The sequence below is a fragment of the Neopelma chrysocephalum genome, unplaced genomic scaffold (genome assembly GCF_003984885.1).
Source record: "Neopelma chrysocephalum unplaced genomic scaffold, ASM398488v2 Primary Assembly neopelma1_71, whole genome shotgun sequence".
Taxonomy (NCBI): domain Eukaryota; kingdom Metazoa; phylum Chordata; class Aves; order Passeriformes; family Pipridae; genus Neopelma; species Neopelma chrysocephalum.
In genome coordinates, this window is record NW_020897731.1 from 4,469,172 (window position 1) to 4,484,112 (window position 14,941).

Genomic DNA, 14,941 nt, shown 5'->3' on the forward strand with positions numbered 1-14,941 from the left:
AGACTTTTCTGTTACAAAAAGGTGGGTTTTTTTCAAGCAAGCTCAAACTCTTTCTCAAAGTGGACTAGCATAATGCCTCTGTGGGAGGCCATGAGCATTAGAAATTCTTACATCCCACTCTAAGTGGAGAAGCTAAAACTTCACACAAAGCTGTAAATGCCTGTTTAGGCAATAATACCAATGCCGCCTTTCGTTTCAGTACTTTTACGTCTATGTGTGTGCTATCACACCTCTGTGTTTCACATCCAAGAGCCGATTTTTATTTTCTTCACTCATGACATTTCAGATTGAACAAACCTCATGACTTTCAAAATGACCCTTTTATCACAAGAGCTCTGCTGTCAATACAGCTGCACGCTGGCATTCAGGGCAAGAGCACAGACTGATTTAAACTTTAAATACCAAACTATCTTTGATACACCTCAGGGCACAGCAATGATTTCCTCTAAGTTTTGTTTAATTTATAATGTCAATTTAACATGCTGAATATACTATTATCATGTTTCTATTTTGTTCAGCTGTGCTAGGGAAGACTTCACTCACATTCCATAATCCATGACAAATATTATAAAACTCCATTATAAGATAAAACTCTAAAAAAAGAGACAAACATAAGTGGAACAGTTTTCTGGAATGGCCTGGTGTGTTAGGGTTTCTGAGATGTGTCTGAAAATGCAATTCTATAAAAAACAACAATCAAAAAATAAAGATCTTGCTACCATAAAATTACTTTTTTTTTCAAATTCCATCTGAGTGTGAATTTTATTGATTTCCCTTTCTTATGATCAGAGTGTGACTGGAAACATGCCACTGATCTGATTTTGTCATCCCTATGCATACTAAATAGAAACCTATTTTAGAAGTAGAAATCAAGACAAAATCACACAGACTCAAGTTTGATCACACATAATTCAACCTTAGCCATGCCCCACTGAACTCAGCAGGAATTCTACAGGATCTGAGACCAGAATAGCTACGTCTAAGATGTTACATGGAATAACACAACAAAGTCAGAATGCCTGAAACCACTTAACCAGAGACTCCTGCTTTCTTCTTACTCTAGTGCCACTGATATAAAAATAGCAGCTAGTGATAGAAATGAAGTCTGGGGCTGCTCTGCTTTGTGCAATGACCATCTAGAAAATCCCACTGGCCACCTGCACATCTTTGCAGACACCGTGGGCTTTTAGACAGTGGAAACAGAGTAAGACTTTATACAGATGATCAAGCATCTCACAGATAAATGAAGAACACAGGACTTGAAGATAAAGGAATCTAGGATCAGATTAGGTCATGTGGTTCAAATCCCATCCTCAGCTGTTTCAGACAATATTTAATTTATAAAATATGATTGTTTCAAGTCTCATTTTGCTATTTCCATTGAGAAGCTGATACAGAACTTGTCTCCTCTAGCAGCTAGGAGTTTTCTTCCAATTTACATTCTAAATTTATTCATGGCCAGCTAGCATCTAAGTTTGGGTCTTTGGTGTTATTTTTCGTAGCAATATTTGCCTTCAGGTTATTCTCCCTTCTCAGTGCTATTTTCCCTTTTGCCCATGTACTTAGAAATCATATTTTCAGCCTTTTCTTTTAGGCACTATGAAGTTATTCTGTATCTTTTCATATAAAAATCTATTTTCTTCACCTTCATGGTAGCCCTTCTTTGCAGCTTTTCTGTGCTAACTACTGCATGAACAATTTTGTGCTCCAACATTCAGCTCTAAGTCATCATCTCAAAAATGGTGACATGATACATGACAACACAATGAGCATTTTTCACATTACAATACAAAGAGACAATGCATGACAATATGATGTATTAGGTCTCCGAGAAAACATGCAAGAATGTGTAGAGAGTTAATATGAAAAAAAATCTTTCAAATTACTTAGATAAAATATAAATAGCTATGAGGAAGACTTCCATGTGATACTTAGAAATGTTATTCTTATATTGTCCCTTAGCTAACTGGCATTTTCAGACACCCTTAAATTCTTACCCTGTTCTGAGTTTCCAAACCTCTTTTTCTTTCCAACTCATACAGATATATATGTACCATTACTAGAAATGGGCAAAATGTGAAACACTTAAGTCAGATTTCAACAAAATCACTAATCTCAAACTTGAAGTGCCACTGAAATAACACAAATTTCCAGCACAAAGATGGCTTGAGTTACCATGATCAGGCAATGGATATAAAAGCATATCCTCAGATTTCTGGAATTTCCCTGAGTGTTACTGCTTGTTGTAATAAAAGCTGATTTTTTTTTCCTTCCGGAGGACTCCAAGGAACTCTTGGGGAATGTTCGATGAAAAAAGGAACATTGCTGGACACCTTCCTGTGCACACATGTGGGTGACCTCCCTCCCAGCTACAGTGGTTGAAGAGCTGGCAACACACTTGTGCTACACAAACATTTTTTACAGATCTTACTGCACAATAAGGTTGAGTATTATTTCTGCTTATTTCTAATGATAAAATAAGTCCAGTGCTCTAGTTCACCATGTTTCCAGGGCCAAAAATTTTGAAAATATTTCAAAGCAACAGTACTTATTCAATTTCTGAAATAAACTGTTAAAAGAAAATTACTTCAAAGCAAACTATTTTATTGAAACAGTCCACCTCCTCCCATCTTTCTATTTAGTTAAAGACAGTCATCATACCTAGCCTCTCCCATCCTGTTTTCCTTCCTCTTCTCTGCAGAAGTGCCTTGTCCATTTATCAAAATAGATAAAGGTGTTACATAGAAAGGTGTTGCACTTAAACAGCATATGCTTCTAAGAAAGAAATATCAATAAATCTCCTCATACAAGGATAATGCATGGAAATGCTTTATGCCAAGTTTCCAAGTTCTCAAGGCCTTGACTGTGTTTTTGTTATGCTTGCTTCACTAGGAAGGTTATCTAGTAGTCCATGCCAATGTTGCTGTAATCCCCAATTAGTCAGTTGATGGGGTTGTTTTCTCCACATGTTCCACCATCTGGCACATCTTGACACATGGCAGAAGAGCCATTCTCTGGTTCAGAGAATGAACGTTCAATTGTTTTATACAAATTGGAAAAAACATCTAAAACAAGGACTGCAAGCCCCTCATCTCAAAATGCATAACAGACTCACTGACAGGTGGGGTCACATCCCTGCAGGCAAATCAGAAAACTGGATTTCACACATTCTTGGTCAGAGAGGGCACTGGTTTGTTTTTGTTTATTTGTTTGTTTGAAACCATTTGGCTGGTAGATAAAAGGGGCCAATCTGCAGCAGGTTTGTAAAACTACAATGCACATTTTTCAATTCTCCCCAAAAAATTAAAAATCACTTGTTGGCACAGCAACTGTTGCAAAGGCACAGTGGGTGAACGGGGAATTCAAGATAACAACTAAAAATAAGCAGAACCTTCTCTCTTTTTCCTGTTTAAGTCAGTATACAGAGTGGCTTTCCAGAAAGAGATTGATTCTGCAGGCACAGTTTAACATGACAGTGTTCAGTGTCCATGGAGAGACAGCCACACAGATCGAACTGAGAAAGTGGCGATAAATTTTAGCTTTTCCTTTTTCCTTGAATATTATCTAAGGCAAAGTTAAATAAGGAAGACATTTCACATGTACCTAAGCTCGTCTATCACTATCCAAATTTCCAAGGAGCTGCATATTGTTACCCACTCAGTAAGGGCATTACAAATCAATGCATTTGGTCACGATGCATGAGCAACACAAATACTCTTTGGAGATACAGAAAATGTTCTCTTACTATTTTTCTTTTCTCTATTTTCTCTATTTTTTTTTTCTTTTTGTTTGTTGTCTCCTTAGGAGCTAGAACCGACACCCTCAGTTCTTTCTATTCACTCTTTGCTGGACGACAATTCTTCAACTGAAACGTATCCTATATTTATTTCAGGTCAACTGTCTGACCAAGAAAAAAACATTTCCATGAAGCTTCTGCCATTTTACGGAAAGGAAAACTGTAAAATTATTTAATAACATGTTCCCGCAGTTAAAAGTAATATTGAAAAGCACTATGTTTCTCTGCAAACCAATATCTTCACTTGTATATAATTAATGAAATAGGCACAATGAAGTGACTGTCTGACCAGCATGGCATCTTAATCTATAAAACAATAGGCAATTTTTTAAGAGTATTTTTCTGTCAGATCACAGATTATCTTGAACATAGGGGTCCCTTTAATTTTTAGAAAGCGAAAGCTTTCTTATGTTTGTCTTTTGATAAAAATGATGAAGTACTGAACCACATGCATGCCTGAACATAACTATTGCTAACATTACTGTTTCAGTCCTCAAAAAGATCTGCAAGCTGAAAAGCCGAGTTCAGAAAAATGAAACAAAAAAACCCTCTCCGCAGTTTATAGTAACAGCTGATCCTAGCTTTAAAGGAGCAGATGGGAGTCATTTGTATGCTATCAGAAAGTGGAAGACCACACAACACCTAAGCTATGGAGAAGGTATCAGATCTTCTAACAAGAGAGAAAATATTGTATTTTAAAAGCAATTTTATGCTCTAGAAAGTTAGAGCAGTATTTTTATAAACTCAATTCCTCATGTTATTTACTATCTTCAGATGAGATAATTCTCCCAAGCACCAATAACTCAATGAACATAAACTAAATTCATCCTTGCTGAAGTTCTGTACCTATGTAATTACAAACCATGTGTTTTTACTCTGAAAAACGCTGAAATGCTCTGAGTAACTACAGGTGGAATTAAGATACTGAGCATTAGTTACACCATGACAATAGTACCTGTTTAACCAATACAAACAAATGGCAAAACTTCTGCAAAAAGCTAAATGTATCTAAAATATGCAGATTTATGATAAAGAACATGCCTTAATTCTCTTAGGGAAAAACCCTTTTACAGACCAGAAGGGTGGGAAAGTTATTCCTGAACTTGAATCTTGTCTCATTAAACTACCAGAGTGCTACAAAAGAATACTAGATATTGAAGTGTGAAATTTTCCTGCTAAAGGGGTGTCATAAAATATCACTGAGAAGGCGGCAATAAGAAATAGCTATCCAGTCCAGAAAAATCTGGGGTGATAAAGTAAAAGTCTACAAGATCACAAGGAAGTGGGAGAGGGGGAAAAGGGACAAGTTTCTCTATTTCTGCAAGACCCAGAGGGCATCACACAAAGAACAACGAAGGACATGAGCATGAGAGGTGATCAACACGTAGTTTTCTTTGTCAAAGAATGCTGAAATTTTGCAGTTTCAGACAGAGAATTAACAAACCCATGGAAGACTATGAAAATGTTAGAAGCTATGACTCAGGAAGACCCTAAACTGAAAAAAATGTGCTCTGGTTCTAAAAAAGTGTCTCACCTACTTGCCCTGTTTCTGTTTTACTCTAGACACTTTCCTACAGCCACTGCACTGGAAAAAAGCAGAAGTACAAACTACTCAATTTTGATCTTTGTGTAGTAATTAAAGATTCAATGTCCTCGATAGCTTGCTTGACTGCCTATAAGCAAAAAGCTTTTCCTTATAGTCTCTCTGAATCTTTCCTGTTTCAACACATGCATTCTGTCCTTCAAGCATCTCAACACGCAGCAACAGAAAACTAACTTCAGAGTTGCAACACCCTTCCCATAGGTAGTGGCACCGCTCTTAGGTCCCCAAAGCTGTCTCTTCTCCAGGTTGAACAAGTCCAGTTCACCAAGGGTCCCTTCTCACAGGGGTCCTGACACTGATTTGGTTACTCTCCAATGGACTTGCCACAGGCTATTGATGCCTTTCCTGTCTTGGATGGGTGGTCAAAACTTGACACAGTAATTGCACTCAGTTATTGAAGTTGTGTCTTGTGATACAAAAAGCAGTGGATGGAAAGTGGACATCTCATTTCTGGTAATATTTTCTTCATTCAGAAAAAAAAATATGCTCTCTTCTCATTCAACCATCTTTAAACATGGCTAATACTGGAAGTTGCCCAGCTAAGAGGTAGTAAAGTAGTTCAGATCTCCTAGGGCCCACTAAAGAGAACAAAGACGTTAAATCCAAAGATATATCTGCCTTTTCAATCTGACTTTAAAGTCTGCTAAAATAGTAAAGGGAAAGAAGTTAAATGAAGAAAACCAGAATCCATGTTGAAGAACGGTGTGGTGAAGGAGTAACATAGAGGGTTAATCTTCATATGCTTAAAATATAACTTGTAAGAACATCTGCAAATCTGCACGTTCTAGGTGGAACATATGTGTAATATGGAAAAAAACTACAATTTGTTTCAAACTCTAATTTGTAGTTTTTAAAAACAACCCAAACCTAGATATTGCAAGTAGGTGTACTTAAACTGTCTGAGCAACTAGAAGTTTCAAGAAGTTTCAATTCAACATTCGACATTTTTATGGTATTCAAAATTCAAGGACAGTTCTATTTCACAGAATTCTTAAAAAAAACCCCAACCTCAGTCTAGAAAACATATGTCAGCAATACAGTGGATGTAGCTGAAACTGAGATATGTAAGAAGGACAAAGGGATGGCAATATTTTTTTCAGTATTTTAGCAGTATTTTGCACAGAAATTAGTGACAAACTCTTTTCCCAAAAACAAGGGGAAAAGGAATATCTTTGTCTTCTCCCCGTTTTTCCTCTAAAGCAGCATATTTTTTTCTGAGCTTTCCAAAAGAGGATCCACAGAATGACAACAATGTTTCATTAGAGTCACATTAAACACCAGCAATTCTTTCTTCTCCCAAATAAACCACAATCAATCAATTAATTAACTCCAGTGGTGAAAATGTATAAACATTAGATTAATGTTTAATGTCAAACTCTTTACAAAGAAAAAGAGGCAATAAATAGTGCATGAAAAAAGCTCTGAGAAGTCAAGGGAAGAGAAGTCTTACTTTCTGGTTTACCGCTGAGCAACTGTGAAAAAATCCTAAAAAGTAGCTGACTTTTCCCCTTTTTGTGGAGGACAACTTGTAAGAGAATCTTTGAAAATTTAAGCACTGTTTTGACATCTTAGTCTGTATGTCAGTTGAATTTGGATTACATTTTTCTTTATCTATCTGCAAGTAATTTTTGTTAACATTTCATTATTTGATAACTTCAGAATTCAATTCTCTTTAAGTATCTGAAGGCTAGAGCAATATTATTTAGATAAATACTACACTCAGGCAAGTATTTGCGTCTCTATTAAAATGTGTTTTCCAAAGATGTGATTCAATTAGAATCCCAGGATAAATTAGGCTGGAAGAGACTTCTGGAGTTCAGCTGGTCTTAGCAGGGGCAATATCTCATGAACTCGTGCAGCTGAGTTTTGAATAGCTGCAAGGACAGACATTTCATGGCCTTCTTGAGTGAAGTCTTCCAGTGCTTTATATCGTCATGTCCTGGTTCCGGCCAAGACAGAGTTAACATCTGCAGTAGCCAGGAGTGGCATGGCCAGGACTCAGAGGTTATTCTATGCCACCTGATGTCATTTTCCAGTGACAGGGGAAGGGCATGGCAGCGGGAGTGGTTGGGTATTGTCAAGGGGTTTCCATGTGAATTGTTTGCTTCTCTCTTGTACCCTCTGTCATTGGTATTGTTGCTGTTACTATTAGTTTTCTTACCTCATTGCTGTTTCCAGTAAATTATTCTTATCTCAACCCATAATCTTTACCTTTTATGCCTCCAGTTCTCCTCTCCATCCCGCAGGGGAAGGGGAGGGGAAGGAGGGAGTGAGCAAGTGATGTATGGTTTGGAGTGATTTCAGTGGGAACACTAAATTGGAGAATACCATTCCTAAACCACGACATCTCAGTATAATTTTTTTTTCTCCTCTATCCAGTCAGAGAAGGCCTTGCTGAGACTTGACTGTTGCTCTTGTCTTTTCATTCTACATTTCTGAGGAAGGTCTGGCTTTATCAATTTTTTATACCACAAACATGTTCTTTGTTAAAGAAAATGAAATACAAAAATTACAACCTGTGAATACCAGATTGTCTATAAAGTTCTACTCATCTCTAAGTAATCAAAGTCTAGCTGAGAAAATAGCTCTGATAAACACACTATAACCTACAAAAGCAGTTATCTGAGGGCATCAGCTCTGAAATGCATACAATCTCTAGAGAACTGACAGAAAAGAAGCAGCTCCACTATAAGGATACCTACCTTTTCTATCATATTCCTAAAGAGAATATGTGTAAACCCTCTCACTTGGGGCTTCTTTGTCTTTGGAAAGGAAGAGAACAAAGGAACCACACACACAGATGTTCCCTTCCTCCCTCTCCACCAGTGCCCCATTTGAATTCCACCAGCACCGAGGTGCTAACACAACAATTTTTACGTAAAACACTCAGCTTCCAGTCTGAGTGTATTTGTAGATCTTGAAAAATCACAGTGATCCTACAATAATAGTCAAGATTTTAATTTTTTAGGCCCTAATTCTCAATTATGCTGACACCTAAATGAGAACACATGTGTACAGGGGTTTTTTAATCAAGAATATTCCTATCACTTTGTGTTTCTATCTTTTATTGACTTAGACCCCTTGTGGTATTCAGATAAGGGTAAAGTGAAGTTCCACACAAGTGATTTGTTGACATAATGCCAAAGAAAAAATATCTGTGCTTTGATGTGCAAAGAAACATGAAAAAATATATAGAGACATACCTGGTCCAATGCAGAATGATGCAATGATTGCAAGGATGCAAAATATACTGAGGTAAGGAAGCCAGTGCACAGTGTTCTGGGTAGATAAAAGACATTCACGTTAAGCATATTGTATGTATCACAAATATTTACAAAAATATTTTTTAAAAAAACACAGATAGTGTTTTCCATTATTCTTTATCTATTTCAGAATTTAGTCTAGGGTTACTTTAGAAAATCACAGTATTTCTGTAGGACCTTACTAGATGACTTGTATTAAAAATCTTGGTCTCTGTGGAATCCCTGTAGAGAAACGCTAGACAAGCTCACGCACCGCAGGAGTCAGAACTCTAAAAATTCGCAACTTCTTGTTCTAAAGTTCAAGCCAATCTGGAAAAGAGGTTTTCTTTCCAACGAACAGATTCAGCACCTCCATCCTCCTCAGGTATTTCAGTCGTGTTTAGAAAGAGCAACTATGATGGCCCATAGAGCTTCAAAGTTCACCAGTCAAAGCCTGGGCTGGAGACTAGACACGACAGGCTGCCAGTCGGTGTGAGAGCTGAATCTGAACCTTGCCCTTGGGAAAGCCACAGCCCAGGGATTTTTCAGCCATAATTGTATTTTGCAGACAAGGAGAGCCATGTGTGCAAACAATAGGTAGAGGCAAAACCAGAACAAACTATAAATGCTTCTTTAAGTGAACTGTAAATGGCATCACTTATTTTCCTCCCAAGGCAGTCTTTCTTCTACTTCTAAGCAGATATTTCTCTATTCAGACCTCTAAATTATAGGAACCATCTCACCTGACCTTGAATGTCTCCAGGGATGGGGCATCAACCACCTCTCTGGACAGCCTGTTCCATCATTTCACCCTCCCTTATTGTAAAACACTTCTTCCTTATATCTAATCTTAATTGGCCCTGTTTTAGTTTAAAGTCATTACTCTTTGTGCTATGACAACAGGCCCTGATAAAAAGTCTATCCTCCTCTTTCTTCTAAGTGCAAATGTTCCCCAAAGGCTACATCTTTATATTGCCTATACAAATACCAGAAAAGTAACTTGAAAGAAATAGCAAACATGAAATTTTTTCACTACTGGAAAAAAAAAATCCAAACCTAAAATAGTGATGACATATAAAGTAAGAAAGAAATATAGAGAGTGAATTAAAAAGATAAACTCATGGAATGTGTATAAACTATTTACTAAACTATGGGTAAAATTGTCTTTGTAATAGTTCATGATATGCGTAAATCTCTGAGTTAAGGAGACAGAATGTGAGAAAGCTCCTCTTGCTTTTTAATGCAAAAGCTGCTATGACTAATGATAGCACTTTGAAGTCAAGAGATTCATAAATTAGCAAAAGAGACCGTTCAATCCTTATGCCAAACTGATTAAAAGGATTCGCTTATGTAGGAATGTCGAGGTCAACCAGTATCAAGCATATTTAAAATAGGCCAAAGAGAGAGTAAAAATATATAGTGACTGAAGTGTTACCTGTAAAGTCAGGGAGACAGTAAGTACTGAGAAGAAGACAACCATCAGCCCAAAACCTCCAATGAGAAGAGGCCTGCGTCCAAGCCGTTCAATAACCAAGCCCTGGAAAACAAAAGGTGGCATTTGACTTTCTTGATAAAGCACTGAAGAACTTGGACCACGTAATATGTTCTCCCAGTAAATGTGAAGATTAAAAATAAAACCATGAGAGTTGATTTTACACTATTTATAAGCTCTGACGTTCATAATTGTGCTCACAATTATGTTTACACAATTTAACCTCTTTGAAAACACAAGTCAGCATGGTATCCTTTGAGACTGCTGAAAAGAAGAAAATCATCAAAGCAGTAGTTGGTATTTGTGTTATGCCTGAAGTTCCTACTACAGAACAAATATAACCATATAGATAGAAAAATGTGCAACAGGTAAATTCATGTTTAACACCATTAGCATAGTAGATTTCAAAGTTATTGTTACATTTACCTTTTTCAGCAACTATTTAATAATAAAACAAGTGATGTACATTAGCCATATAAAAATAATTAATATGATGATAACTAAATGAAGTTTGATTTTTTTTTTACAAGGCATAAATAATTGTAGATTGATTGAATGGCTTACAAATTTGCACCAAATTTCTCTAATAACATTCTTACAATACATAATTTTTAAATGTCAATGTTGAAGCAAACTATAGTCTCTTGCTTTTGTATTTTGACTGCTTCATAATTTCAATATCTCTCTGAATTTAAGCTTAAACATTTAAAATTTAAGTCTTAAAGCTTTTTAGCATAGATTAAATTTTGATTAAACTAAAATTTATTTTAAATTTCTTTTTTTGTCTAAACACAGAAGAAACATTTAGTCATGATTTTAGATAGATAGTGTAATTAGGATATCCAGACAAAAGAAATCCACCCAGAAGAAAACTTTGTTCAGACAAGTGATTATAACTTGTACACTCATGTTCATTTTAAATTTCTATTTAACACTTGAATATAAGTCACAAAATCTAAATAGAGAAGAACACAATGAAGAATTGCTTGAAAACCTGTAACATGAAACTGTCTTTGCTAGTCTGACTCATTAAAATAGGCTAATACTTATTTTAGGTCATAATGGATGATGTAATTTTCATGCTGATAATTACTAAAATTACAATTACAGTTGGTTTTCTTATGAGAAAAATAAAACAATTTTACAAAGCCCAAAATGTACCATTTCAAATAAGGTAGAGTCAGACTCACGTGACTGTTTGTCATATAATTATTTACTGTAGACTGAAATCCATCTTCCACATATGCTTTGAGCAAAAGATAAAATGAGCGACTAAAATGCAACCTGGACTAATACCCTTAATTCTGGGAGACAGGACACACCATTCCCCTGTGAGCATTGAGAAGAAATGTGTTAGAGGAAAGTACAAAGTCACCCAGAGACTTGCCTCGAGTGGCAAGAACTTCTTCAGTGTGGAGTTGACCAGCAGATCTTAGGACAGGCTTCAACACATGTTCACCCTGTACCCTGAGCTGAACTTCCACACCAGAGATGTGCACTGTGACACTGCAGAACACTGAAAACAGCTCTGTGGTAAGATTTAGCATTCCTTGTTTCTTTGAATGATGAAATATACTCACTTGGAAAGTTTTCACAGCTTCTATAATGGAATTACGAAATTTTAAAAAGACATGTACTGATGTTAATAAGATTTCACATTGTGCTCACAAGGACCAAATTTTTCAACTGCTTCACTGTTGAAACCTTTACAAGATGGTAAGTAGTTTCCATTATGATGAATGAATCCATCTTGCCGATGGATTTTAAGAGATTATAACATAACTTCCTAAGAACTCTCAAGATGCAAGTATTTATCACCTTGTTTTCTTCACCTCCTATGACTGGCTGTCACTGGAACATATTTCTTCCTGTTCTGACCCCAGTAAGAGCCACAGAGTTTCAATGGAAATATCTTGCATCACACATACACTTAGCCAAGAGACGTCTTTTATGGATCTGAGGGATGAATGGGTCTGTAAGACAGAGACTTCTGCAACAGATGTTGCACATGTAATTTGGTATGAATTACACATTCATCAATAAATGTTGCACATGTAATTTGACATACTGCGCAATTTCTCTTATTTTTTTCAATGCTGGATTGGTGGTCATGATTAAACAATTTCAGTGTTACCCAGCTGGTGGGTTTTATGTTAAAACCAGGTAAGGGATGATACTTTTCTTAGAGGCAAAAAGGGTCGTAGATGCCTCTCCTACAAAACATGGTGAAGATGCGATACATAGTTTTCAGTTGTAAAGCTCAAAGCAAATCAAATTCCAGTAAGGGAGAACAGTTCGGACAAATCCTTCAAAAAAACATGTGCATGCAGTTATGTCTACCTATACTGTGGACATACTTGTGTAAAGCTAGGTGGGTTGCTGAGGCACTCCCCGTTATAACTGAGACCAGCCAAGCACAGATACAGTTACAGCAGATCTGTGGGTTTTAGAGAACATAACAGTAGTTTCTAATATATTTGAATTCTGTTTTACAGATAATTTGAGAAGAAATAAAGCAAATGCATGTGCAAGCAAGTCCATGACATTCTGTTTCCTGAGCTAATGCCAGGTTTCCCAAGCATTCATCAATGCAATCTATTTAATACAGAACCATTCAGGAACTTGGATGCTTCAGCTTCTGGGCACTCCCTGCAGTTTCTGACCCAAACAATTTATAATTGCTGTTGTTGGTCACACTTCTGGTCATTTATGGAATGGACCAACTTCCTTCACAGGAAAAAATAATCAGGAATTTTGTCCTAATTCACAGGGACACTGTGTTGTCTCAGAATAGCTGGGAATTGTATAATCATTTCCAATTTGAGGATTCAGCAATACTTGAAAAGCAAGGTCTAACACATCTTCCGTAACAGCAAGTTTCCCTGGTGAAAAAAATGCTGGTTTTGAGGTTATAAACAGACAGCAACTTAATTTTTTAGTTATGATTATACTAATCCAAAACTTGTTAACTTGCAAAACCCACTAAGATGCTTATGACTCACAAGAAGTGGAAGATGATTCACCAGTTCTCAAGTATTTATAGTTTTGAATGCTCCACTGCTATGCATTGGTAACTGTTACCTATTGAAGACCTATAACAAGTCAAAATATACTATACACTAGAGTAAATGAAATAACAAGAAATTCAGTATATGCTCTAGTACAGACAAAAGAAGAACCTTACAACTCTTTTCAGTGATGGCACACTGAGTTATGTGCCAAACTGTGTAGGCTGATACTTGTTTATGTGTGATCATAAACATGCCTTTGTAGAACCCTATACCAAGTCATGATAATTAACACAGCTGAAATTACTGAAAATGTGTAAAAAAATATTGTAACCAAAATTCTCTCAGCACAAATGTTTGGTGATAATAAGGCAACTGATATGCAAACTACGTTAACATTTCATACAACTTACTTTTGTCTGGCAGGAAACACTTGTGAATAAAGTTAAAGAAGCAAATGTCAACCTTTTCACTTGAGTCAGCTGCAGATACCAAGGCTGACATAATGAAAGCAGAGTGCATTAAAAAAAGATCAGATGAGCTTGTCTGGATAAAATGAATGTCTAAGCAAGTTTTATAGCCCAAACAGGAGGTCATTGAATACTGAATTCCCTACTCATATCCTGGCCCTAAATTATACTAAGAAAACTCTGTCAGATTTTCTTGATGTGAAGCTCTGTGAAGAAGTTTGCTCTGTATGTTAATGTCAACAGTAGCCACACTTTCTTTCTGACGTATTTTGGATAAAGGTCTGAGTTAGACAGTATGACTGGTTTCAGACTTAATGTGGCAAGCTAATACTGTTAATTCCATTTTAAGTATCAGGATGAAAATGTATAATCTCATTTATGTAACTTTATGACACAATGTGTAGTATCTTGCATCCAGGAAAAGGAGCAGAACAGCAGAGTGAGCATTATAAATTGTGGGGTTTTGCTTTGTATTTTGATGTGTGTCCATCAGTCTACTCTATGAATTATACATTTTAAAACAAAGAAAAGGGTTATTGTATTTAAGTACCTAAACTGGAATTTACAGGCCTAGCATCAAGTTTGACCACATCAGCAAAAGCCTTAAATAAATCGCTGCATTTGCCTGTATCTGTGTTAAAGCCGTGACAGGATAAGATCCTACACACCTTCTGTAGCTGCCAGGCTGGAGATTACTCTCGGTAAAGGGTAGAGTTGATTACTAAGTTTCCAAGCTCAGTTTGAAGTATTTTGCAGTAAGGCATCCTCAATCAGCTTCAGTTGGAAGGGAAATTTTCTGTTCACTAAAGATGCTCTCCATAGTCGATGCCTGCCAGACAAGCATGACTGAGACAGGAACTCATCTAGCCAGATGCTTTTGCCTCAGCAGTGCTTGGCAACAGCCCCTAGGGCAAGACAAAAGCACCCTATTTCCTTATTCCTATGATGTCCCTCCAGTAAACTATAGATATTTCTGAATCAAAACTCCTTCTGTTGGCGATTTAGCTGTTAAAAGCACTAAGTTTTGTCTTGTGTCATGTTCATGCTATAAAAGCTAGACTAGATCCCAACCTTGATCTATGACAGCTTATTGTGGCTGGTGTTTTATTTTCTAGTGATGGTATTTGAATGCCCTGATGAAGATCATCTTGAACAGATTGATACAAACATTACTCAAAACCAATGTTTTTTAATCCTTAGCAGCAGGAGATACGTCTATAAGAGTTTCAATTTCTGAATATATCCTGCAAAAGGATTTGTACTACATAAACGCAGCCTTTAACCATGTACACCTTGGGTGTTAGGAGTGGCGTTGTAAGGTAGACCTTCA

General features: G+C 36.6%; 1 protein-coding gene across 2 annotated transcripts in view; it reads right to left on the minus strand.

Annotated features, from left to right (window-relative positions):
- The window catches only part of SLC2A9 (solute carrier family 2 member 9), an 80,517-nt gene that overhangs the window by 17,412 nt on the left and 48,164 nt on the right, over positions 1-14,941 (minus strand). For both annotated transcript variants that reach the window (XM_027686617.1, XM_027686616.1), the window contains exons 9-10: positions 10,077-10,178; positions 8,603-8,678 (exon numbers count right to left, since the gene is read on the minus strand). In XM_027686617.1, coding sequence (XP_027542418.1) covers positions 8,603-8,678; positions 10,077-10,178 — 178 coding nt within the window. The remainder of the gene's footprint in view (positions 1-8,602; positions 8,679-10,076; positions 10,179-14,941) is intronic.